Below are 26,917 nucleotides of genomic sequence, written 5' to 3'. Positions count from 1 at the left end.
TTTTTTTTTTTAAATACAGTTGGAGTTCGCTGGTGGCTCAGTGGGTTAAGGACCTGGGATTGTCACTGCTGCGGCTCTGGTTACTGCTGTGACACAGATTTGATCCCAGGCCTGGGAACTTCCACATGCCATGGGTGCGGCAAAAAAGCATGTTTGGTGTACAATGTGGTACCCCAAAGTGACTTAGTTATACATATATATGTACATATTCCTCCTTAAATATTCCTTTCCATTACCGTCTATCCCAAGAGATTGGATATAGTTCCCCGTGCTGTACGGCAGGACCTTGTCTATCCATTCTAGACGTAATAGTTTGCAAACTATTGCTTTCCTGCCAGCAATATTTTGAGACCCAGGTTTCCGTAGAAATTGCTTTTGTCCCATGGGTCCTGTGCGCAGAGACATTCTGGTGGCAGACGCCTCCTGTGCTGTGAATGTTTGGTTTGGTGACGTGAGTTTGGTAAATGCAGACACGCTGGCAGTACCGGGATCGCTGGAAGGGTGTGGTTAGTCTAGATTCGGTCTCGGCTGCATCAGCCTCCAGTGTCTTGCATGGATGGTGGTTTTGCTCAAGTGTAGCTTCCCTTAGCCCAGGGGAATCTGTCCATGTCACATGCTCTGGGCTGCTTGGCACAGTGGGGGGCGCATAACGCTCCGTACAGGCTTGTGGGCGGTGTCTGCTTCATCACATCACCAGGTGACTCTTCTGTGAGCGGAGCTTGGAGGTGCCTCTCATCCCGGAATTGCCTCCCTGATCAAAGTAAAACCCGGATCTCTGGACGCCATGGGACACTCGGCAGTATCGGGCACAGGCTCTGGGGCAGCAGGTAGGGACAAGGGCTTTCAGGGCTTGACACCGAGCTGCCTGAACACAGTACATCCGGGGACGGGGGAGGGGCAGCCCCTCTCCTGCCACTGGGGCTGTGTCCCAGTTCCTACTATGGGCCATGGGTTGTTACAGTGGTGAGAGGAGGTGAAAATGGAAAGGGATCATGAGTGACGATAGAACAAGGACTTGGTGGGTTAGTTTCTAAGCAAAGTTAGCCTCTGAGCTGAGCTGAGCTGAGCTGCTAGGATGAAGCCAAGGCGGTGGACAAGGTCCACAGGCTCTGCCAGGATTCCTGTCGCCAGCCTGGGGTCGGTCTTGTCCTCTTTACCTCTGGGGCTGATCTTGCTGCTGCAGAAACCTCCGAACTGCCCCTGCTCCTCCCTCCCGCCCCGCCCCCACCGCCTCTAATCTGTCCACACTTCCCAAACCGCAGAGCCCTCTGCTGCTCTGCAGGGGCATTCTCTTTGCCCATAGGAGAAAAAGCAAACTCTTCAGCACATCCTGCAGCCCAGGGCCCAGCCCCTGTCTCCTCTGAGGGCCTCCTGCATGCCACACCCTGCCTACCACAGGGCCTTGGCACATGCCATTCTTCTGCCTGGAGCACTCCTGCCCCCCTCCCATCCTCCGTGCCCTTAGCTCTGAGCCATTGTTCACATCTCCACAGGGCAACTCACAACTGCCCCTTGGACAAGTTCACACCCTCCTCTTTTGCCCTTTTTTTTTTCTTTTCTGGCTGCGCCTGTGGAATGCATTAGTTCCCAGGCCAGACACCGAACCCATGCCACCACAGTGACCCAACCCACTGCAATGACAACACTAGATCCTTAACCTGCTGTGCCACAAGAGAACTCCCAAGAATTTTGTATTTTCACTTCCCTCATCTTTTAGAAATAATATTTGTGGGGTTTGTTTTTGTTTTGTTTTTTGGCCTCGCCCACAGCACGCAGAAGTTCCCAGGCCAGGGACCAAACCCATGCTATAGTGGCAACTGAGCCACAGCAGCAACTATGCCAGATCCTTAACCTACCGAGCTACCAGGGAACTCCCCTTTTTGCTCTTTTAAACTCTTTGTATATTTTGTTGCTGGAACGGGGGAGGGATGGTGGACACAGCCCTTCATTTCCCCTCCCAAGCTTGGGAAACTGCCGAGAGGCAAAGCTGACCGAGACCTGCATGTCAGCATCATAACTGATGAGACCAAACTGGGAGACACTGTGCTTTCTGGACCCTGGGTCTTTTCTCCTCCGAGTGCATCCCCCCCCAAACTCCCTGCCCCGCACACGTGTTCCCTGGAGGGTGGAAGGGAGCCATTTAGATCACTCTGTCCTGAGAAGGTGCTTTTCCTCCGCTGGGGAGGAATGAATGAGAGGCCAGGAGAGCCCCCACAGTCCCCCAGAAACATGAGGGGTGCGGGATGAGCATCCTCTAATGGCTGCAAAGGCTCCTTTACAGCCCGGAGCAGCGTGTGCCATGAGAGGCTCTGGGTCATCATTTGGTTCATATCTGACCTGCCTCCTGGAAACTATGCCCACTGCATGCCCGAGACGAGCATGATGCCTAGGACAAAACGGGCACCCCTCGGGCCCTCGGGGGAAGGAACAAGAGAAGGAAGGAGGGAGGAAGGGATTTCAATTTGGTAGAAGCCCCTTGGGCTCAGGAAGCCTCTTCTTGCCCTTTTGCTCCATAAACTGACGTCACTGGAGGATAAACCTGAGGTCAAGGGCACCGTACACACACTGGCCCTTGAGGCATCAGAGCCGATTCCCACGGTGTGGACTGCACGCTCCCTGGATTCGTGCTAGTAGCTGGAAACTGGCTCCAGTGAGAGTATTTGCAGCACAGAGGTCAGCAGACACTGCAGACCGACCGACGTGACACATAGCAAGAGCCCACCGGGGGGGTGGGGGTGGGGAGGCTGGGAGGGGGGGAACAGATGTGCGACTTCAACCTGTTTCACAGACGCCTGCGGCCTGCGGTCCTCCTCTTCCTGTCCTTGGTTTTGGGATCCAACTCTCCCCAAATCATGAGCGGCCCCCTCTGCTGCCCCCACTACCCAACAAGCAAGCACTGCTGTCCGGTCACCACGAGGACAGCACCAAGCACGGGCACCGCAGCTGGAGCGGCCGCCACTGAAATGCAAACACCCCGGCCAGGAGTGGGCCATGTATTTTCTTTATTATTTTTTTTCACAAGCTTTGAATTCAGAAATAAGAGCCACAAGAAGTCAGTTGTTAAGTAAAAATGGGGGTGATTACAAAGGAAAACTATGTACAAAACTTTAAAAATCTGACTGCCCCGTCAACCGCTTCCGAGGGACCAGGACACCGGCACCGGGAGTGGCCGTCGCCCCACTGTGGTCAGCCCTGGGGGTGGGGGGAACCCCTTTCTGCATGTGAACCCAGCCCGGCCTGCAGTCCGGAGCTGGCTGGAAGGACACACACAGACCAGAAACACGTCATGGCGAGTTACAAGTGCCACGGAGAGCAGGGTTCCTGACACGGGCCGAGTGACTCTTCTCTGCAGGCAGCGGACGGCTCCCCCGCCTGGCAGAAGCCACTGAGCATCTTAGCAGGGGTGCGGTGGGTGGGTGGGTGGGTGTGGGAGGCGGGGCGGGGCGATGAGGACACATCTTTGCTGTAGAGTTTTGGAGCTGCCCCCGAGGGCCTGAGGTCAGGGCTTCGTGTCTACACGGGTCCTCGGCCACGTTCCATCGGACGCACTCACAGACGCGCATACGTAACTTCGTAACATGCATCAACTATCCTAGAACAGCTACGGGGGTGCAGGGGAACCACTCAGAGAACCATGGAGCCCGTGGCGTCAGAACGGGGGGGACAGTACAAGACGATGCTAGAACCTGTGTTCACTAAGGAGGGGCCTGAAGACGCCACGCTCTGAGGTGGACTCAGATGGACACACGACTGTGGGCACGGGATTTCCAAGCAAACACACCACACTAGTACCACGTCTTCCTAAACAAAAAAGGGAAAGAACGTCATTCAATTTTCCCCCCATCGGGACCGAACAAAACTGGGTTTCCAAACACTGACAGGGGAAGGGATGGACAGCCTTCCCAGAATCCTTCACGCGCGCCCCTCCTCCGGCACCTTCACCCGAGGCTGGTGATGTTGGAGCGGCCACCAGGGGGCGCCACGATGCGGTGGCCCGTGCGCCGGGGGTTGTTGTCGTCTATCTGGGCACCTGCAAGAGACAGAGCTAGTCACTCCGGGGAGATTGCTGACACCGGCTTCACGTGCTGCTCCTGCGGGCTGCGTGCCCATTGGGACACTGAGCCCCCGACGTGACTCGTCCTCCATCGTCCCCACCCTTCCGTCTTGGTTGACTTCCTAGGGGTTCACGGCTCTCTCTTCTATGAACCGCCCCCCTCCCCAGGTCCTGGGGTCACCCTCCTGCAGCCCTGGCCACCTCGTGCTCTTTCTTGTCTGGCTTCACGTTCTTGCCACAGGTAGACAAACACTTATTGAGCGCTTACTGTGTGCGGGCACGGGCTTGGTGCTTTCCCATATGTTGTTGAGTTCAGGGCGCGCAGCAGGATGAGGGTGGGGGTGTCATTTTACTCCCCGTTTACAAATGAGAACGTCGAGGCTGAGGTCACCCTTTGGGGGCGGTGGCACCACTAGAGGGCGGGAACACCAGGCTTCTAGCCCCAAGTGGTTTGTCTCCAAAGCCCCAGCTCCTACCCACACGAAGAAAACAACCCTTGGCACACTGTCCCAGAGGCATTTTATGTGCTATGTGTGGGAGCACATGTATGCACACTTGTGTACGACGTGCGTGTTTGTGCGTGTGTGTGCACACACCCGTGCCTGTGTGGGAACTACTCAGAGCTGGACAGAGGTCTGCATGGGAGTCGGGGGTGGGGACGCGCCTTTTTTGTTTAAACCTGCAAAGCCAACCATCCATTCTCATCTCGTGCACTCTCTCGCCGTTAAAGGCAGATTTAAAATCCGAGCGCCAGGCCCAGGGCCTGGCACGCAGTGAGTGGGTGGAACATGAAGCAACAGTGGCTGAAGGACAGTGCTGAAGGGGGGACCTGGCGGGGTCTGGTCAGGAGACGGAGCTTCCGGGGAAAAAAACGGCGCCTGGAATTCAGGTCATTTGGAATCAGACGCTCCCTCCTCTCGGCCTCATTTCCTTTTCTGTAACATAAGACAACGGTCCGCAGAGTCCTCTGTACCCATTGCTCCCAATCACAGGACCAGCTTTATGGCAAAGGAGGTGGGACGAGGAGCACCGGACGAAAGGAGTCCCTGGATTCACCGCGTACCTCCCTGCTCAGAAGCTGGCCGGAGAGAAAGCTGGGATGGTCTATCCAAGTTTTAGGGCCAGGGTGTCCACTGCATCAGGTGCCGCCTCCCGGATACAGTTTGTGCACGGAACCAATGATGGATATTTAATGCCATGTCCCCCCAGAAGCAGAAGGTGGAACTAGGATCATCCTTCGTCACTCTCGGTGATGTCGCAAAAGAGGAAATTTAAAATAAGCACATGGGCGTTCCCGTCGTGGCTCCGTGGAAACGCATCCAGCTAGCATCTGTGAGGATGCGGCTTTGATCCCTGGCCTCGCTCAGTGGGTTGGGGATCTGGTGTTGCGGTGAGCTGTGGTGTAGGTCACAGATCCTGCATTGCTGTGGCTGTGGTGTAGGCTGGCCGCTGTAGCTCCAATTTGTCCCCTAGCCTGGGAATTTCCATAGGCCACAAGCGCGGCCCTAAAAAGCAAAAATAAAATAAAATTAAAGTGAAATAAAATAATCACATAAAATAAAAATACAAAGTAAATAAAAATAAAATAAACACATGAATAAATGCTGAACCTGCTAAGGAATCAGGATTTACCAATGAAGACTTCGATAAAAACAGCAACAAAATCGGTGAGCCCTCCCACCTCTGACTGTAAATGTTCTGTGTAATAAACCGTTAAGGGTTTGGGTCAGAGGCCTGACTGATTTTTCGCTCACTGATTCACCGGTAGCCAGTGTGTCTTCCTGGTGATTCAGGAATCTTCTAAAGACCTGACTCAGGTCTGGTATTAGTGCCCTTTTTTCCTATCATCACCTGTACTTTGCTGGTTACAGGTCAGGTACTTGGAAAGTACCTGTGGGACAGAAGGACAGGAGTTCAATAAATCCGGCTGCATCTCTATGATGTCACCTCACCCAGGTATTTCAAAGGACACCTGCGGAGTCGTTCCTGATGCTGGAAGCCATCAATGCTGCTGGTATCAAATGAAGTCACTGAGGGGCTGAAAGTGCTGAGGGGCTGGCCCAGGGCAGTGCTGGCCCCCAGGGAGAACTGGGCGCTGAACAGGGGTGGCCGCGGGACCCATCCTGGGAGAACAAGGGTGGCTGTGGGACCCATCCTGCAGAATTTCTTTCTTTCTTTCTTTTCTTTTTTGGCCGTACTCATGGCATTTGGAAGTTCCCGGGACAGGGACTGAATCTGAGCTGTAGCTGTGACCTGTGCCACAGCTGCAGCAACACCAGAGCCTCAACCCACTGTGCCACAGCAGGACCCCAGACTTTCTACTGCACTGTTTTTCCTGTTCTCAAGGGAGGGAATGTCCTTCCGCATTTAATTGCAATTGCAAACTGCATAAAGTGAGACCAGAGATCCAGTTTGCAAACTCCCTGAGAGGCTGTGTGTCCTCACGCCCAGGTTTCCTGGCACTGCAGCCAATTCCTGTTCTGGTGGTTGAGCATCAGATGAAATACTCCAGTCGTGTTTAAGGTCCATTGGTGCAAAAACATTAGTTTTCTTTAAACACTGAATCGCAAAGCATGGGAGAAGCTCTTCCATGAAAGGCTCAAAGGCAGATGGACTGGAACCCCCAAATGGATGGGACGTTCCACCACCCCCACAGTGTAAACTGGTATTTCACCCTCTCTCTCTGCCCTGTCCATTCTCTCTTTTGCTAACTCTTTTTAACCATGTCACTTTTTCTGTTCAAATGTCCTTCACTCCTGCTAGACCAAAATTCAACAAACTATGGCCCATTGACGAAACTCAGCCCTCTGTTTTTTTTTGTTTGTTTGCTTGTTTGTTTTTTAACATAACTGTGTGTTTTTGTACAGCCCATGAACTAGGAATGGTTTTTTGCATTTTTAAACGGTTGCATCTTAAATGGTTATTTAATCGCCGAGATGTTGCTTCTTGGCTCGCAAAGCTTCAAATATTTACTATCTGGCCTTGTAAGAAAACGTGTGCTGACCTCTGAACTAAACTGAGGCTGCTCGGCCTCATCGGCATTCATCACCGTACCCCTAGCACTGAGCACAGCATTCAACACCCGTGAACTCCGCAAAATACTGGAAATCCCGTCAAGGCCCGCCCTCGTGTGGCAACCTGCTGAAACTGCAGACATGTGTCCCAAGAGCCTTCAGAAAGTCTGAGGGACCATGTTCACGTTTGAGTCTCTCCACGCACATTGGTTCACCACCACGTCCCGGCATTTTGACACTGAACGTCTTGGGGTCTTAATTTCCTCCCTAAAGCAGTAGAAATACTACCACTCTACACACAGGCCGGTTGTGACGATGAAGCGGTCCTGAGTCCCGAGAGTGTGGGATGAATTGCCATGGACGGGACAGGCTGAGGTCCCGCCTGGAAGGTACACCCAGCACAGGTCGCTTGCTCTGGCTGAGCTTCCATGCTTAGCTTCACGGGCGGGAGTGTGAAACATTTCCCAGTGCACTTAGGCATGAGCACAAGTAAAATCAATGTTCGGGCAGACTCTGCATAAACGAGGGCCAGGTGGCTCTAGCCTGTCCTCGTGAGCCCTTGCTGTCTGACCATCCCCCAGCCCACTCTGCCCACCCCCGGGAGGAGGGGTGGAGGGAATGCCACACTCCCACCCTTGGATCGCTCCCGCGCCATCGAGTTCCCGAGGCCGTGGGTCCGTCTCTGCAGGAGCTCAGGGCTGGGAACCGCTGTGGCTGTGGGGTGAGAGCCCTGGTCGCGGTAGTTTCTCACCTGATAAACTGAAGTTGGACTGGTGGAGGTTCCTGATGGGTGGAGGCTGGTGTTTGGAAGGCGAGGATTTGGCAGAAGGAGCGGGCGTTGCATATTTGGGGGTGGCTGGCACCTCATACACAGGACCATCATACATGCCCCTGGGGACACCTTGCAACCCAGAAACCTAAACAGGGGAGTGAGAAGGTCAACGGGTCGACAAGATGTACGTGTGCCTTTCCGTGTGCAGGGAGTGACCTGTGGTCTCCTTGGGGATACAAACGTATGCACATACAGGCTTGTACATACATGTACGAGCCTGCACCCACTCACACACATGTGCACATGCACGCCTATGCACGCACTCACTCGTATACATGCACTCCATGCACATGCATATACACAATTCACACATATGCATGACACTGCATGCATGCACGCACGCACACACACACACACACTTAGACACACTAATGTATAATATACACATCACATGCATACACACAGTCCAACACACATTCATATAGACAGGCACACACACACGCATACAGACACAGACACACACAAGCTCAGACATGTACACAGATTCAGGCAGGAGGACCCCAAGCCATTTCCAAGAGGAAAATACGTTCCCCGACACCCCCCACAAAGACCCCTGAATCTGGGACCGGCGGCATCAGAGGGCCTGTCTTCACCTACGTTCACGGATGTGGGGCAGGTGGGGTGTCTGGAAGGTAATCCCAGAAACGAGGACAGAGCACCCACCACAGGGACAGAGGACAGGAGGGCCGCCTCTGAGGGCAGCTGGCTCAGGACAACCGTGGGGAGGCACTTGCCATATGGACCCTGAGGACTGGGCACAGTGCAGCCTCTGTCCCCGTGGGCTGACGGTGGATCTCTGGGACAGAAAGCCCGGAGGTGGAGAAGTCAGAGCTGCGGGGGCTCGGGAGGGGGCTGGGCACCTGCTGGAAACTGCCTGCTGTGGGTCAGGTGAGCTCAAAGCAGCCAGGGGAGCGTGCTGGGACTGGCTGATTTTCACCAACAGCAATGCCTCGGGGCTTCCGAGCCCTCCCCGCTGGGGGAGGCTGATCAGCCCCACTGCTTTGGGCCCCCGGCTCCTGATCTGCAGAAGGAGGATTATGACACGTGGCCGGGGGGGGGAGGCAAGGCACCCCCGAGGTGATGCAGGATGCGAGCCTGGTCCATGTACGTGCTCCCAGGGCCCCTCCCCGCCCCCCACGTGCCCAGCCCTCGACAGCGGGCAAAGCCTCGGTCCTCCTCAGTCTCATCTGGTCCTCCTGCCGGCCTGAGATGCAGCAGGGAGGTCCCATCGCAGCTCATAGGGCACATGAGGAAGGGGAAGCGGGTGCCACTGGGACGTGTGTTCACCTGCCCATGAGAGACCCCAGCCCCTCACACCTTGTTCCGGATCCTGACGCGCTGGTAGAGATACTCGGGGAAGGGCTTGCGCGGGATGAAGCGGCCCATGCCCTTGCTGACGTTGATGTTGCCGTCCTCAAAGACGATCTTGCCCTGGCTGATGACCGCCAGCGGGGAGCCGTGGCACTCCATGCCTTCGAAGATGTTGTACTCCACGGCCTGCGTGACAAGACCACAGGCTTTTACTGGCTGCCGAGAGTGTTCTCAGTACCAGCCCCGTTCAGCCTAATGGTGTTTCTGCAAAACATCCCACTGTAGGCATTTCCCAATGTTTATTCTCTCTGAAAACACCTTCTTTAGGACTGTATAGTATTCCTTTAAAGGCTCTTTCTATTTACTTATTTCACTTATTTTTTTATTGTTATTTCCCCCAACACACTTTTTTTTCCCCCTGTACAGCATGAGGACCCAGTTACACATACATGTATACATAATTTTTTCTCCCATTGTCATGCTGCGTTGTAAGTATCTAGACATAGTTCTCAGTGCCACACAGCAGGAGCTCATTGTAAATCCATTCCAAGAGCAATAGTTTGCATCCGTTGATAAAGGCTCTTTCCTTTGCATAATCAGCCTCTCACTATTGGGCGATTTTGTGGCTGGTGGTTTTCTGTAATCTGACTAGCATCGTCAGGGGCATCATGTATGTGAATGGACACTGTGAGCTTAACAGGCATTTCAGGGGCTTCTTTTAAGTCCTACTACATACCACAGGGAACTCTACCCAATCACGTATTATTGGATAGAAGACAATTCGAGAAAAAGAATGCATGTATATGTGTAACTGGGTCACTTTGCTATACCGCAGAAATTGACACAACACTGTAAATCAACGATACTTCAATAATTAAAAAAATGATCTTTCGAACGGTTTCCTAAAATTAAATTACCAGCTCAGGGAATTCCCATCGTGGCTCAGTGGTTCATGAACTGTCTAGTATCCATAAGGACTTGGGTTCGATCCCTGGCCTTGCTCAGTGGGTTAAGGATCCGGCGCTGCCATGAGCTGTGGTGTAGGTCGCAGACACGGCTCGGATCCCATGTTGCTGTGGCTGTGGTGTAGGCTGGCGGCTACAGCTCCAATTGGACCCCCAGCCTGGGAACTTCCATGTGCCGCAGGTATGGCCTTAAAAAGACACACACGCACAAATTGCCAGGTCAAAGGATACAAGCTTTTGAAAGGCACTCACTGCAGATTGAAAAATTATTTTCTGAGGGCATCAGACTAATTGACACGACATCGGCAATGTTGTGCTTTCATGTCAGTGAAATCCCCTCTGGCTGGGTAAGGTCGTTTTTATTTTTTTCTCCCTTCCTTCCCCCCTTCCTCCCTCCCTCCTTTCTTTCTTTCTGTTAAAAGATAAAACGTTTCCTTAAAAATATACCTTCCTCTCATTACTCCTAAAGCGAATATAACTACCGTCAGCCAGCCACCCTGATGATTTAAAAAGTAGGTCATGTACACGGTAAAAATTCGAACGGTACAAAAGATGTGTGATTTTTAAAAGCAGGGCTCCCTGAGACCTCAGAGTGACCCTCTGGAGCCCCAGGCATTTTCCATCACGTTCTGTACAGAGTTTCACCTTCGTTTTCCTCCTGGCCCCAGAGAAGGTTCCCTGTTGGCACACGTTGTGGGTTAACATGTTTTGACATTCCTGAATCGCTCCACTGAATTCCACCCTGGGGACATGTATCTATCCAGTTCCCAGGGACAAACACTGGGCCATCGCTCTGCATTGGCTAAATCCCACAATAAACACACCTGTGTGTCCACACCAGCGCATGTGAATAGCTTCCAGGACGTGGAGTGTGGGCCAAAGTGTAAATGGATTTTAACGTGGACAGATTTGCCTTCCGGACAGGTGGCACGGATTTCCATTTCTAGAAAACTCCACGCGTTTGTCAGGCTCCACGGTCCGACCTCATCTCCTATTACAACCTGCACCTCAGTCACTGGCTCTGGGAAAGAGCCTCTGCCTGTGGTGATTTGCGTTGCGTTAAGTATGGGTGAGATCAGGTCTGTCCTTAAATGAATAGCAACCCTTTGTATATTCTTCTTGTGTAACTGTGTTTCTGCACTCTGTTCTATTCTGTTGTTGATACTTTCCTTTATGCTTTCTAAGGACACTTTCAAACCAATTAAGAAATTTATCCCTTTGGAATTCCTAGTTGTGCCTCAGCGGAAATGAATCCCACTGTATCCATGAGGATGCAGGTTCGATCCCTGGCCTCACTCAGTGGGTTAAGGATGGGGCATTGCCGTGAGCTGGGGTGTAGGTTGCACAGGCAGCTCAGATCCCTAATTGCTGTGGCTGTGGTATAGGCCGGCAGCTGCAGCTCTGATTGGACCCCTAGCCTGGGAACCTCCACATGCCATGGGTACGGCCCTAAAAAGCAAAAGAGAAAAAAACGAAAGAAAAAGAAATGTATCTCTCTGTTTTCCTGTGAATTGCCAATACTTGCAGTCTGCCCTCTGCCTTTTGATCTCATATAATGCAATATCATTTGTTGCCAATAGAGTGTTTTTTTCTTGGTTTATTTTGTATGTAGTCAATGGTCAGACCAGTCTTCTTTTTATTTTCTAAGTTTTGTGTCTTGCTTAGGAATGTCTGCTCCCCTTCAAACTGATCATTTTTTAAAATGTGTTTTATTCCAATCCTTTCGTAACTGTATTTTACTTCAATCTTCAACTCATTTTAAATTTGTTTTGTGGTAAAGAGTACAGCAAAGATCTAGTCCTGTGAGCCAGGTGTTTAAACACAATTGGTTGGAGTTTCCTGGTGGCCTAGGGATTTAAGGATCCAGCATCATCACTGCTGAGGCTCAGGTCGCTTCTGTGGCGAGGGTTCAATCTCTGGCCTAGGAATGTCAAAAAGCTGCAGGTGGGGACAAAAAAATTAAACCTAATTGGCTGAATAACTGTCTTTGTCTAATTTTAACTGTCTTCTTTATTTTAAATTAAATCCCCCTATGTGGTCAGTCTGTTGCTTGGCTCTCTTTTCTGCTAATACCAAAGTGTCTCGATTACTGCAGCTCCATTACGTGGCTTAATAACTGGGATCATTGGCACTCTCTCCTCGGTTTTCCATTTTTTCAGAAATGTTTAGCCTATCCGCACATTTTCCATCTAGCAACTCTTTTTCTAGTTAAAAAACAATTCCATTTCTTTCCTTCTTTCTTTCTTTCTTCCTGTCCTTTTAGGGCCGAATCTGCAGCATATGGAAGTTCCCAGACTAAGAGTTGAATTGGAGCTGCAGCTGCTGGCCTACACCACAGCCACAGCAACTCTAGATCCTTAACCCACTGAGCGAGGCCAGGGATCAAATCTGCATCCTCGTGGATACTAGCTGGGTTCTTAACCCACTGAGCCACAGCGGGAACTCCAAGTGGTTCTCACCACTTTCTCTTGAGGCTTCCTTGTGCCTGGGGTCTTGTTCTCATGCACGGGGTCACACCCGCCTCCAGGGAGTGACCCCTGGGCTGGGAAGTGGCCGTGAGGGCTCCCGTCACAGAGTGATGCTGTGTGCACACACTCCGCCTCCGGGCCCACGTCCTGTCACAGGCTGGTGAGCCAGGGACCGAGCCGTGGCCTCCTTGTCTTTTGAGGGTGGGCATGAATCTGGACCCAAGACGGCTGCGGGCCAGGCAGGGTGGGCTTGAAGCAGGCAGTCAGGGAGGGAAAGATGCCAGATGCCCTTTCCGCCTCCTCGAAGCCTTGCTGGGCAAGCGATGAAGACACAGGGCAGAGATAACCCACAGCCCGGGGCTGGAGCCCGAGAGTGTGCTTGAGCTGCCCGAGCCAGTCTGTCCCTTTTCTTGGATGACAGAGAGCCCAGACCCAAAGTGAAGTGGGAGGCTCCTGATAAAGCAGATCACACCTCCAGGCTTGATGACTGCACTGGAAAAGGAATCTCGGACCTAACAGCCCCCTCTGCGCCTGAGGGCTCAGCCACGGAGTCAGGAGCAGAGTCAGCTGGCTAAGGATGCTCGCATCTGCGGGCAGGAGCCAGAGAGAGATGGAGAGAGACAGAGAGAGAGAGAGAGAGGGAGAGAGGGAAAGAGAGAGGGGAAGGGGGGGAGAGAGGGAGGGAGACAGAAAGAGAGGGGAGGAGGGGGGAGAGAAAGAGAGAGAGAAAAAGAGAGAAAAAAAGAGAGAGAGAGAAAGGGAGAGAAAGAGGGAAAAAGAGAGAAAGAGAAGAAAGAGAGGGGGAGGGAGAGAGGGAAAGAGAGTAAGAAAAGGAGAAAGAGGGGAGACAGGGAGAGACAGAGAAAGAAAAAGAGAGAGACAGAGATAGAGAGAGAGAAAGAGAGAGAGAGAGAGAAGATATGTAAGAACATCAGCCAAGCTGAGCCTGCTCCAAAGCCTTCTCGCAGCCTCTCCATCTGGGGAAAAACCTGAATGACGGAGCCCTGCGGGTATCAGATCACAGCCCAGTGGGAAAAGCCACGCATCATTTTAAACCAGAGGCGTCTACAGGACTGCAAAGCGAGGACGGCTCGCCCGAGACGGGACGGCCGCCGATAAACCAGGACTCACCGACTTGTGACTCTTGGCCGTGATGGTCTTCACCTTGTCAGGGTCCCAGATGACCACGTCGGCGTCCGAGCCCACGGCAATCCGCCCTTTCCTGGGGTACAGGTTGAAGATCTTGGCTGCGTTGGTGCTGGTCACAGCGACAAACTGGTTCTCATCCATTTTGCCAGTAGCCTGAGGGCCAGATGCACGGGTGAGAAGAGCATCTCATAGCAGATGCTGGACTTTCCTCCCCCGCCCGCTGAAACCAGGCCACCTCCTCAGTGCGGACATGGAACTGCCCACTCAGGGTGTGCTCGTGCCTCCACGACGGGAACCCCGACGTCTGGTCAGTGTCCCTGGGCCCCAGCTTAACAGAAAGTAAGAACCTGCAGTTTCAAGTCAGGGATCAAGGGGTGACCTGGGGATTCCTTACACAGCAGGAAACGTCTGTACCCACTGTGAACCCCAACCACCCCCGAACACACCCACACCCACACATGCACACACACCCACACCCACACACGGTTCACAAAGTCATCTTTATGCCAACTAAGATGTGGTTTAAAACAAGACACTTTTCATCCTTAAGGACACAAGGGCAGCGTCCCACATGCACAAGCAGAGGACGCCCCAGGACTGGCACTGCTTTCCTAAGGGTCACACGTTTTCTGTGCCCTCCTGGGTCATTCTGCTTCTGCCTCGAAGCAAGAAGGGAGATCTAAGAACCAGAAGTGCATCACGGGCAGGACGCACTGCTCTGATGGGCCAGGTGGGCTGCTTCTAGAATGTTCGGCAGGGGGGCGGGGGGGGGGGAAACGCTGCCTTACCACCGCTTTGTCCCAGACCACGGTCATCCGCTCCTCTATCCCGTTGACGCCCTCGGGGATCAGAGTGAAGTTGTCCTTGCCCACCGCCTTCTGGGCAGTGCTGTAGGGACAGTGGCCACTGCCTGTGACCTGCAGGTCTCCACTGGCAAGGACAAAAGGGAGGGGGGCTCAGACCTGAGTTCACGTCGAGAAGACCCCAACCCCAGACACTCAAGGAGGTTGTGCCACTCAAACCCCAGTGAGATGGGACACGTCACAGGCCTCAATGAGTGACATCGGACAGCCCGTTGGCCTTTGGCATCTTGGTGACGCCTGGGCAGCGGCAGAGGGTTCTGTGTGAGTGTGGGCTCTGGCTGGTCAGGAAAGGCTCCTCAGTCAATTCCTCCTCCTGCCCCAAGGCGCTCAGATCCTGTGCCCTCCCCCAGCAGAGTACCCCAAATGCCGTGGCGGGGGGCCCTCTCTGTGCTGAGAGCAGAAGATGCTAGAAGCCAACTGGGAAGCTGCTTGCATGCTTCTCATTAGATCCCTGAACAGCCCAGGATGTGATGTGAGTTTGTGAATCCAACGAGCCTGCTTTTAAATCCTGGAGCTGCCGGATTTAAAATCCTGGCCGGGCAAGTCGCTCCTCCTTACTTCCTGCATAAAATGGAGAAGAGAATGGAATCCTCTTCCGGGATCATCCCGAGGGGGTAATGACCCCCTCGCTGGGTACACGGCAGGTGCCAGAGATGCTTAACTGCCCTGCTTCGCTCTCCACCTCATCTATGTAAAGTGGGGCACACAGTGTGAACCCTCAAGCTGGCAGCAGCACTATTCACCACAGCCAAGACATGGCAGCAACCCGAGTGTTCATCAACAGGAGCGGATAACGAAGATGTGATACACATATGCAATAGAATATTACTCAGCCGGAAAAAAGACCAAGGTAGCACCATTTGCAGCAACCGGGTGGACCTAGAGAGGATTACACTAAGTCAGACAAAGACAAATATATGGTACCGCTTATATGTGGAATCTAAGACAATGATACAAATGAACTTATTTAAGAAATAGATTCTCATGGAGTTCCCGTCGTGGCTCAGTGGTTAACAAATCCGACTAGGAACCTCGAGGTTGCGAGTTCGATGCATGCATCACTCAGTGGGTTAAGGATCCGGCATTGCTGTGAGCTGTGGTGTAGGTCACAGATGCGGCTTGGATCCCACGTTGCTGTGGCTCTGGCGTAGGCTGGTGGCTACAGCTCCAATTGGACCCCTAGCCTGGGAACCTCCATGTGCCACGGGAGCAGCCCGAGAAATGGCAAAAAGACAAAAAAAAAAGAAAGAAAGAAAGAATGAAATAGATTCTCAGACATAGAAAATAAATTTGTGGTTACCAAAGGGGAAACGGGGGAAGATAAATTAGGAGGCTGGGATTAGCGGATACAAACTACTATGTATCAAATGTGCACACAACGAGGTTCTCCCGAGCCGCACAGGGAACTGCCTTCCACGTCTGTTGCTGGACCATGATGGAGAAGAGTATGAAAAAGTGTATGTGTGTGTGTGTGTGTGTATCTGAATCACTTTCCTGTGCAGCAGAAAAAAAGTGTGTGTGTGTGTCTGAGTCACTTTCCTGTGCAGCAGAAAAAAAGTGTGTGTGTGTGTGTGTGTGTGTGTGTATCTGAATCACTTTCCTGTGCAGCAGAAAAAAAGTGTGTGTGTGTGTGTGTCTGAGTCACTTTCCTGTGCAGCAGAAATTCCCACAATACTCTACACCAACTACACCTCCATAAAATACATTTAAAAAAATTGAGTACATGGTGAATGTTATGTGAGTTTTATCACAAAGTTTAAAAAAGCAGGAAGAAGGAAAACCCTGAGTGCAGCCCGTGGATGCCTAGACGAATGGATGAGTGAATATATAAATAAGTGAGTAAGACACGCAGCCTCCAGCAGGGGCCTGGGTGTCTCACAAAGTCGGGGATGTTTGTGCTGGAAGGAAGGTGACACCCCTGGACTCATGTGCCGGGTCACACGGGGAAAGAGGAAGCGCAGACACTGGTCTTCCTTTGGTAAGCGAGGCTGTGGGCATAAGGCTGGCGGGGGTCTCGGGCTGTGCCCGCAGGACCAAGTGCTCTTCGTTGCTCGTGGCAACGTGACCCAAGTGCACGAGCTTTGCAGTTGTGTCCCTTGGGCTGTGGAGATGAGCCCTGAACCGGCATCTGAATCGATGGCCTGTTCGGAGCGTTATTTTGGGATTTTCAGGGAGGGCAGAGGCTGGCCTCCACATGGAGCCCGGGGTGCATCAGCAACCATCGAAATGTCCAAAAATCTATCTAGATGCGACATTCACTCATTTATTCACCAGAGGCGTGCGGCACACGTCCTGTGTCTCTGGCGTGGCTGAGGCAGTGGGGAGGCAGCTGTGAGCAGAGCCCAATTCCTCTGTTTATCGGCTGGCGTTCTAGTGCAGGGGAACCAGGAACGGATGGTCGGTCGGGGGGAGGGGGGTTAGGGTGGGATGGGGCTGCCAATTTAAGATCAAAAATCTCTCACTGAGAAGAAATCTTCCAGCAAAGATCTAAAGATGGTGAAGAGGAAACCACAGGATGACTAAGGCAAGAGCGCTAGGCAGGGGCACAGTGAGTGCAAAGGTCCTGGGGCACCATCCTGCCTGCGGTGCAGGTGGCAGACCAGTGGGCTGGGCCGAGGGAGCTGAGGCAGGAGGAGAGGGAAGTGAGGCCAGATCAGGGTCCGCCTCGACCATCAGGGTGGGGACCTGTGTTTCCCTTTGAGGGGAGAGGATGCTGGAGGCCCCTGGTCCGATTGAGGTTTTAGATGTCACCTCCTCCATGAAGCCTCCCGAGCATGCACTTCCACCCCCAGAGCAGACTGCACACGTCACCACTCAGCCTTCTGCGCCTGGAGTGTTTCTCCCTCATGCTGGCAGACAGAGAAGGATGAAAGCAGCTGTGCTCCTACTGTGCGCAGGAAGCGAAGCTAAACGCAGTGCCACTGTGAGCCTAGAAGTCCAGGCCTTCTCCCCACGCTGACGCCCACCCAGCTCTGAGGTAGGTACGATGTTCTCCCCACTCTGCAGATGAGCCAACCGAGGCACAGACCTTACCGGTTATATGACAGAGCCGGGGTGACACACAGTTAGTGGTTGAGGCAGGAGGCTGCCCTCACACCCCTAATTCTGGGCATTTCCCAATAAAGCACAGCGCTAGGGGCACAGAAGGGGCTTAAATATCACTGAACACACAGGAGGGAACCCGTAAATGCGGATGGAAGTTATTGAATGACACAGACCCTCAGGAGTTCCCGCTGTGGCTCAGTGGTAATGAACCCGACTGGTATCCATGAGACTTGAGTTCAATCACTGGCCTCACTCAGTGGGTTAAGAATCTGGTGTGGCTGTGGCTGTAGTGTAAGCCGGCAACTGCAGCTCTGATTCGACCCCTAGCCTGGGAACCTCCATGTGCCACAGGCATGGCCCTAAAACAACCCAATGAATACATAAATAATTAAAAAAAAAAAAAAGAAAGAGACCCTCAGGCCCCCAAAGGGTCTGCTGTAACCAGTTCTCCCGGAGCACCCAGCCCAAGGGCACCACCACAAGTGTGTCAGAATGAGCCCTTCAACCCTCATCCCAAAGGGCCCCCCTGACCCGGCTCTCACCCCACCCCCGCCCAGCCCCCACCCCCGCCCCAGGCTCTCACCAGGCCAGCAGGGAGGTCAAGTAGTCGGGCGTGGTGGGGTCCGGGCTCAGGGGAGGGGAGGTCACGAAGGCTGCCGCCTTGGCCCAGTTCTTGCTCCAGTAATGGGTGCCATCCGACCCCAGGCTGGCAGCGATGGGCTCGCCAAAGACGAGGGGGCCTTGGGAGGCAAACACAAGCACAGCTGAGACTGAGTCTGGTGGCAAATGTTGGCACACGAAAGCAGAGGGTCTCCGAGGCCAAGACTGGCCCGGCAATACATCGCCTGTCCTTCCCAGGCTCCACCGCTCACGGCCCAGGGCCCCGCCACCCACGAGGCGCTCGGCACCCCGCTGTCCCCCTCAGCCACCTTCTGGACTGTGACCATTTTCAGTGTTGTTTGCCTATTCTCTCCTTTACAGATGGTCAGAGGCGCTGTCTCGGTTCTGCCCAAAGTCAATCTTCAAATGAAAAACCAAGTCCAAGAGCCTGATTTGGGAGGTGACCCCAGAAAACAGCTCCATGGGGTCTGAGAACATGACATACGGCGGAGAGAGAAGGCCAGGACCGCTGCCTGGGTGCCTGCGGCTCAGAGCACTGGGGACCCCAGGAGCCTCACAGCCGTCCACCCCCGGGGGGAAGGGGCCTGGGTGTGCAGACGCCACCCCCCTGCTGGAGGGCTGCTTCTAGAACACGCACTTTCCAGAAAGTCCAGCTTCTGGGTTTCTTCCAGAACAAAAAGCCCACAGGCCGTCTCAGGTTTCCCAGTGAGAATCTCTGCAGCAGAGAAAGTGCCAAAGGGACATGGGCGGACAGCCCGTGGCATCTACCCGAGGCCACCTTGCTGGCAAGTGGAGGCAGGCTCTGGGCTCCAGCAGCCTGGCGCTGGGGCTGGGACTGCCCGGTACCATGCCACCCGAGGCAGCAGCCACCAGCCACGCATGGCCCTTGGGCACCAGAAATAGGGCCGGTGCGATCGAGGAGCCAACTTCAAAATGGCATTTGACTTTATTTATTTATTTATTTATTTATTTATTTATTTATTTATTTATTGTCTTTTTGTTATTTCTTGGGCCGCTCCCGCGGCATATGGAGGTTCCCACGCTAGGGGTCGAATTGGAGCTGGAGCCACAGGCCTACGCCAGAGCCACAGCAACACGGGATCCGAGCCGCGTCTGCAACCTACACCACAGCTCAACGGCAACGCCGGATCGTTAACCCACTGAGCAAGGGCAGGGACAGAACCCGCAACCTCATGGTTCCTAGTCGGATTCGTTAACCACTGCGCCACGACGGGAACCCCTAATTTGACTTAAACTGAAATAGCCGCACGTGGCCGGGGGCCACCTGATTTCTCAGCAAGGCTCTAGGACCCGCGAGAATGCTGACGCTGCTTCCAGGTTCCTGTCACCTCTCTGAGCGGCGGTGTCCTCACCTTTAACCCGGAGCTGGTCCTCCGCCAGCTGGGCTGTCCTAGAGCACACGGTACATGCCCCAACGTGACAGCTTGCCCTTGCACATACTAAAAACGGGGTATTTGGGGTTCAAGGCTGCTCTGTCCCATGTGGAAACCACCAGCCACATGTGGCTTTTAAGCGCTTGGAACTGCAGTCGGTCTGGAGTGAGAGGTGTTTTGAAGCCAGGACAGAGAAAATAATGGGAAAGGTCTGGCTAATGCCGTTATGTTGATTGCATGTGGATTGCATGTGGAAGGAATATTTTGGATATATTAGGTGAAATAAAATACGTTTTTAAAGATTTTAAAGACCAGGGCTTCCCATGAAGGGTTCCTGGGACAAAGGAGGAGCATCCCGTGTGCAGAGTGTGGGGGCGCAAAGGCGGGGCCACGTGGGTCTTGTTATTTCCAGCCCCCCCCCCTCCCCCAGAGCTCCCGGTCACGCCCTGGTCATCCTTGTACGAGTCCAAGAGCGTGAAGGGGGCGGACCTGTCCCGGTGCTGAGTGTCCACAAAGACGAAAGGGTTCTAGCCACTGTCTTTGCGTGGCCTGCGCCACCTCCTCTGTGTGTCTGTCATTCTCTCTCCAAACCCCTCCCCCGTCTCCTGACTCTGGGCAGGAAGCTTGCTCTGGGCGAACTTCCTTTCCTCATTCTTGATCGGGTGATGCTTAGGCCTCAATTGAGAAGGCCTGGGGAGGAGCTCCCACGGTGACTCAGTGGGTTAAGACGCGGGTTCGATCCCTGGCCTCGCTCCGTGGGTTAAGGATCTGGCGTAGCTGCAAGCGGTGGCAGAGGACACAGACCTGGCTCGGATCTGGTGCTGCTGTGGCTGTGGCGTAGGCTGGCAACTGTAGTTCTGATTCAACCCCTAGCCTGGGAACCTCCATAAGCCATAAAAAGGGAAAAAAAAAAAAGAAGAAGAAGGAGGAGGCCTGCAGACCACACTCGGGTGCCCCCTCTGAGTTTCCTGGGGAATGGGCACCACACCGGTCAGAGCACGTTAGACCCACTTAGCACACTAGCTATGCCCCTGCCCCTACAGTCCTCAGAGGCCCTTGCAACCCCCCAAGGACTCAGCTGGCACTTTGCATTTCTGAGCCCCATGTGTCTGCCCAGAAATGAGGCAACAGCAGCTCAGAGAGGTTTAAGCAGCGCATCCAGGTCTTAGAGCTGGTGACCAACTTGCTGCCACACTCCCCTGATGTCCAGCTCGGGGCTGTCCCCAGACCCTTGGCTCTGGAAAAACACCTTCCCTCCATCCCAACCTGCAGCTGAGACTGTATGGGTCCCACAGTGGAGCCTGGGTACAAGCACCAACCGAGGATCCTGGAGGGGACCCAAGAGGAAGTGCTCAGAATGGACCAGAATGAGGGCGGGTGGCATCCTGGAGCCGATGCAGCCCCAGCTCTGGCATGGCCTTGATGAGAAAGCCAGCGGAGAACTTGGAACTCTTCAGAGGTCTTTAAAACACACAGGCTTATGTGGCCCCCAAGCAGGGGATGGCTGCCTCGGCTGCAACGGGGGAAACAGACTCAGGACACCACTGACCCGAGGTCGCACCCAGGGCCCCTCAGGAATCCAACCGAACACCGACCGCGCGTCTTGTGTCTGCCCACAAGACACAAGGGCCCTGGGCCGTGGCTCCATCCGTGAACAGGAGCCTGCGGGGCTCCCCCTTCCCCACGCCCCCGCTTCCCGCAGGGGCCGGGGCTCCGGGCCTCGCACCTTTCTTCCTGGCCAGCGTGATGATGTCCGCCGCGCTCTTGCTCATCACCTTGGTGATGTACACGGGGCAGTTGATCCGGCCTGCGATGGTGATGGCCCGGAACACGGCCTCGGCCTCCAGCTGTGGATGCAGCAAAGACGCGGGTCACAGGAGGGAGGCGGAGGGGCGCCGCCCGCCCCGAGCTCCCACGACTCTCCCGGGCCAGACTCCTTCGAGGTGCCCTAACTGAGTGTGGTCAGGGGGAGATCTACTGCATCAAGGGAGGAAAATGCTGTTGATTTGTTTTTTTAAGGGGAAAAAAAAAAAGACGAAATCCATTTGGCGGGATGTTGGGAGACAGAATTCTATTATTTGCTTGCTTGGAAGTATCTGCATGTTCGGTTAGAAGGAGACCAGGCAGAATGGGCATCAAAAGACCCACAAAATGGTCGGTTACTTTTATTATTTTGGCTGCACCCACAGCACGTGGAAATTCCCGGGCCAGGGATCGAACCCGTGCCACAGCAGTGACAATGCGGGATCCTTAACCCACTGAGCCACCAGGGAACTCCGGTGGTCGGTTACTTATAAAAAGACTGACATCTCATAGGAAACACAGGTGTCTGACACACGCTGCGTCCTTTATTTGTTCAATAACCACATGAAACCACCTGCTGTTGGGTTTGGTCTCCGCCTCCACGAAACCAATGCTTCTAAAAAAGGACAAGTTATCTTTTTTATTGTTCTGCTTTTAGTTTCCAGTCGGGTGGTGCCTGCTGCTGACCAGCAGGCAGCCCAAGTCACAGCCACACCCACCAGGAGTCCGACCATACCCAGAAGGGTCCCCACCCAGCTGGCAGAGGCAACGTCCATGTGCCATAAAGGTTTGTAAACACCGTCGCCAGGGGCCGAAAACCCAGCTCCCGGGCATGGAGCTTGCGACTGGAGCGCTGAGCCAGATCAGGAGCCCTGGGGCTAAGGAGTTTGTGAACTCGTGTGCTGCGTCCCCAGTGTCCAGCTCAGGCCAGTCTGGAGCAGAGGTCCTGGGACAACTGCTAATGATCTGATGAGACATGAGAAAACACTGGGCACCCATCCTGTTCCACGCCCAATACGCCTTCTTTCTGTCCCCAGTATACACACACACACACACACACACACGTGCACTCTGCCACTCCCAGGAGACTGGTGTCAAATCTTAGAGCACACGTATAGGAGGTCCGTGCCCACAGTTGTTTCCTCTGTGCCTGGTGGAAATGGGGGCTCCATTTGCCTGTCATCAAACACACAGAGACCTCAGGAGGGATTCTGGACACTGCAGTGTCCACAGGGCCTTGATGTGAAGTTCCTGGACCCCGGGAGAGGCAGAGCCCTTCCTGGTGCCTCTGATGGACCCACAGCCTCCAGGGCTCTCAAGCCCAAGGACAGACCCCAGACACTCGTGAGGGGGAATGGGACAGAGACAGGGGCTCCAGCTGGGCTGTTCCAGCTGGAACCACATCAGGGCGCGCTCTCAGCTACATGAGAGTGTCCCACCCAGCGGAGGCTCCTTTACCTCTTCAGGTCTGCTCAGAGCGTGGCCCTCAGGACCGGTGATGCCCATCTCCAAGATCCGCTTTTGTTCCTACGAGGACAAGTAAGTCAGTGATGACAGAAGGTCAGAGCCAAGGGAGGCCAACCCTCCGCCCCCAGGTAGGCAGAAGGGGCAGCGGAGGCCAGGACGGGGAGGGGTTTGCACGGGGTCTAAGGGGCTGGGGGCTGTCCACACCTTCTCTGCCCCCTCCACCACCCCTGCACCTTCCCCCGTTGCAACCTGGGGTGGCCACATCCACCCCCGTGCTATCCACCCTGTGGGACCAGTGGGAAGAGGCAGGGCGGTAAGATCTGAGCCTCAAAGCCCACCCATCACTCTCCCGGCTTCCAAGGCTGCGCCACAGGGCGAGAGAGGAAAGACGGGCGGTGTTTAGGGATTACACTGATGCGGAAATCAGAGAGCCCTACACCGGGCATCCAGTCCAGAACCGACCATCTCTGTGACTTTGGGCGGGTCGGTCAAGCTGAGTCTCAATTTTCTCTTCTTTTTCTTTTTTAAATTGAAGTGTAGCTCATTCAGGATATTTACAGTATTGTGTCAGTTTCAGGCATCTAACAAAGTGATCCAGTGACACACACGATATAGTATTATCCTATATGAATAATTGCTTTAATTAAATTTTATTTAGAATTATATACAAATTGGAATATGTATATATTTTTTCACATTCTTTTCTCATACAGATCATTACAAAATACTGCATATAGTTCCCTGTGCTATATAGTAGGAATTTGTTGCTAATTTTACATATATAGGCGCGTGTAGATGTTAATTCCAAACTCCTAATTGATCCCTCGCCCCCTTTCCCCTTTGGCAACAATTTGTTTTCTTGTCTGTGAGTCTACTCCTGTTTTGTATTTGTATCATTGTTTTTTTAAGGTTCCACTTATAAGCGGTACATGGTATTTGTCTTTGTCTGGCTGACTTCACTTAGTCTCATCATCTCTAGGTCCATCCGCGTTGCTGCAAATGGCATTATTTCATTAGTCTTCTCAGCACCTGCATCCCAGAGGTGCTATAACACATCACTGACGTGGCAGGTGTGAAAGGCTGGCACGATACCCAGTGCATCGTAAGAGCTTGTTAATTGTCAGCCAGCTCTCTTTTTTTCAACTGTCATTTCCTCTTCCTGGGACCTGTCTGTCTAACAGGAACCCTCTACTTCAAGCTCATCATATAAATGAAACGATTCCCTGAGCTAATGGCCCAGATTCAAATCCATTCGCTCCAAGGTGCCCCCTCCCTCGGAATACCTCACCGTCTCAAAAATAATCTTTTTCTGTTGCCCAGATGTCAGCTGTGCTGCGGCTAATTTTAACTTCCACAGTTTCTGTATCATGATTCTTGAACATGCCCAGGCTCTATCAACAGTGAAAAAAATCCTAATTTCAACTGTGCGTTTGTGGTTATTAACCTTGAGGGTTTTTTTTATAAGAACGTATGCTGGAAATGATTTCCAGATCGAGCAGCTGGGGTGGGTTTAAGGAAAGAATGGGAAAATGCCGGCTCTTGAAGACGATGTTTACAAGGCATTTTTGTAAACTGTTTATAAAAAGATGTATGAGGTGGAGAGATGGTTCCTATTTCTGTTGGAAGGAAGGAAGGAGGAGAGAAAGGGAGGGAGGACAAGAGGTGATATAACAGGGGACAAGGACAGAGCACAAAAAGACCGGAGTAGGGATTCCAGCTAAAGAGCGTGGGCTGAGTACATGCATTATTTTCGCTCCGTTCTGAAGTTCCGCTCGAGGGCGAGAAATCGTACCCAAGGACCAAGCGAACGCAGAAAAGATAACGGACACAAAATTTTGGCATCTGGGAAGTAGATGTACAAAAAGTAAGAGATGTATTGGAACTGAGCAAAGTCCATCTTAAATGGGCAGCGAGGAAAGCTAATCCGCTGATGCGGAGCTGAGGGCTCCCAACTCGACCTCACACACACAGGTGGGGGGATCCAGGCTGGGACAGCCTGGAAAACCGTGCAGCAGTGAAAGCTGCACGTATGCACACCCACGATGCAGAAGTCTCACTCTAGGCGTTTACTAACGGAAATGCACAGGTATGTTTAACCCAAAACTGAACGAGAGAGAATGTTCAAGGAGCTTCACACACAAGCGTCCCAGATTCGACACTGTCCAAACATCGACTGGAGAACTAATTGTGACCTATTCCTGCTGTGAAATTCTACACCATGAGAAAAAAGAAAACATTCTCGCTTCACGTAACAACAGGGGTGACTCTCCCAGACCTGGCTTTGAGCAAAAGAAGCCAGATGGGAAAGAGCACATACATGCAGTGCGGCTCCATGTTTATGAAGTTCAAAACCAGGCAAACCCAAGGTAGGTGTGTCGGGCAGCTTCTAAGAGGCTCCCGAGATTCTGCCCCTGCTTGCGTGTGGGCCGGACCTGGTGCCTTGCTTCCAATGAGCAGAACACGAGGAAAGAGATAGGATGTGACTTCTGTGATTTGTTTAATTTGTTTAATTTTTAATTTTTTGAAGCTTATTTTCTTGACAACGCTGTGTCCCTTTCTGCTGTACAGCCAAGTAATACAGTTATAATGTATCTATTCTTTTTCATATTCTTTTCCATTATGGTCTATCACAGGCTACTGAACGGATGTCACTTCTGAGTTGGGATGACAAAGGGACTCTGGATTCCCCCTCGCTCACCCTCTCTTGCTCTCTGACTCAGTCATGTGGAAGGAAGCCAGATGCCCACATGGCAGAGAAGCAAGCGGGCATCTGCCCAAGAGTCGGCAAAGAACAAAGGCCATAGAACAGAGATCATCCTTCTGATAGCCTGCAAGGAACTGGAGCCTGGGAAGAACCATCCGAGGGAGGCTGGAAGGGAATTCTGCTCCAGACCAACTCGGAGATAACTGCAGCCCCACCTGACACCTTCAATGAAGCCTGAGAGAGACCCTGAGCCCAAAGACCCAGCCAAGCCACAGCGGGACTCCTGACCTACAGGACCAGGGTGCAGAAAATACGTATTGTTTTAAGATGCTAAGTTTGCGGAGGCAAATCGTTATGCAGCCACAGAGAACTAATACAGATGGTGGTGATCAGAAGTAGGGCGTTAAACCATAAAACCACAGCAATTACCTAAAAATGTGGGAATGGCTTTGGAAATGGGCAGTGAATGGAGGTTGGAAGAATTCCAAGGCATGTGTCAGAGAAAGCCGAGGAGAGCCTGAAATGGGCAGTCAGTAGACATATGGACTTTTTGAGGACAGCGCTAGTGAGAGCTCAAAAGGCAACAGGGAGTATGTTATTGGAAACTGGAGAATGGGGAATCTTGTTATGTAGTAAGAGGAAGCTTGGCAACCCCGTCACCTGCAGTGATGTGGAAACGGGGAAATGTATCCAATGAACTCGGGGATCCCGTAAATTGTCAAGGGACTGCTTGGTTTCTTCTTGCTGCTTTTAATAAAATGTGAGAGGCACAGATAAATGAGGGTGTTCCCACAGAGCCTCTCAATCAAAATTAAGGCCTCTACGAAACTCAAGAATGTACCTTTCCACTGTCTAAGAAGGAAGAGGAAGGCAGATTGGGAAGAAATCTGTGGTGTCTTTAATGGAGTGAAGCCCAGTGAGAGGCACAGGAGGCCCGCAAAGGTTTGGGATGAATTATTTCAGCAAAACACTGGCAGACTGGACTAGATGGACTGAGACATACAAAATGAACGGAGGCAGCTGGGCTCATAAACTCCCTCTGTGCAGGAAGCAGGCTGAGAAAATCACTCTGCTGCAAACATGTGTAACCTTTCATGAAAAGGAAAGATGGAACTGAGAGGCCAGAAGGTGGAGCCAAGAGCCAGAGAGAATTATCCTCAGGCTTCAAGACCTCATCATGGAACCGCCAACACTTGTCCGACTAGATTTCAGAACTGCTATGGACCA

The 26,917-nt window shown here is 52.8% G+C and overlaps 1 protein-coding gene across 1 annotated transcript in view; it reads right to left on the bottom strand.

The window, feature by feature from the left end:
* Positions 1 to 2,983: 2,983 nt before the first annotated feature.
* CRMP1 (collapsin response mediator protein 1) overlaps positions 2,984 to 26,917 on the bottom strand; it is a 45,880-nt gene continuing 21,946 nt past the window's right edge. The window contains exons 6-13 of the mRNA XM_047799208.1: positions 22,978 to 23,046; positions 21,443 to 21,563; positions 18,285 to 18,441; positions 14,582 to 14,723; positions 13,776 to 13,946; positions 9,218 to 9,397; positions 7,820 to 7,985; positions 2,984 to 4,030 (exon numbers count right to left, since the gene is read on the bottom strand). Of these exons, the coding sequence (XP_047655164.1) occupies positions 3,939 to 4,030; positions 7,820 to 7,985; positions 9,218 to 9,397; positions 13,776 to 13,946; positions 14,582 to 14,723; positions 18,285 to 18,441; positions 21,443 to 21,563; positions 22,978 to 23,046 (1,098 nt within the window). The 3' untranslated portion in view covers positions 2,984 to 3,938. The remainder of the gene's footprint in view (positions 4,031 to 7,819; positions 7,986 to 9,217; positions 9,398 to 13,775; positions 13,947 to 14,581; positions 14,724 to 18,284; positions 18,442 to 21,442; positions 21,564 to 22,977; positions 23,047 to 26,917) is intronic.

The sequence above is a fragment of the Phacochoerus africanus genome, chromosome 10, assembly GCF_016906955.1.
Source record: "Phacochoerus africanus isolate WHEZ1 chromosome 10, ROS_Pafr_v1, whole genome shotgun sequence".
Lineage (NCBI taxonomy): Eukaryota > Metazoa > Chordata > Mammalia > Artiodactyla > Suidae > Phacochoerus > Phacochoerus africanus.
Note: the sequence above shows the minus strand (reverse complement) of the source record. Positions and strands in the feature narration are given on the sequence as shown.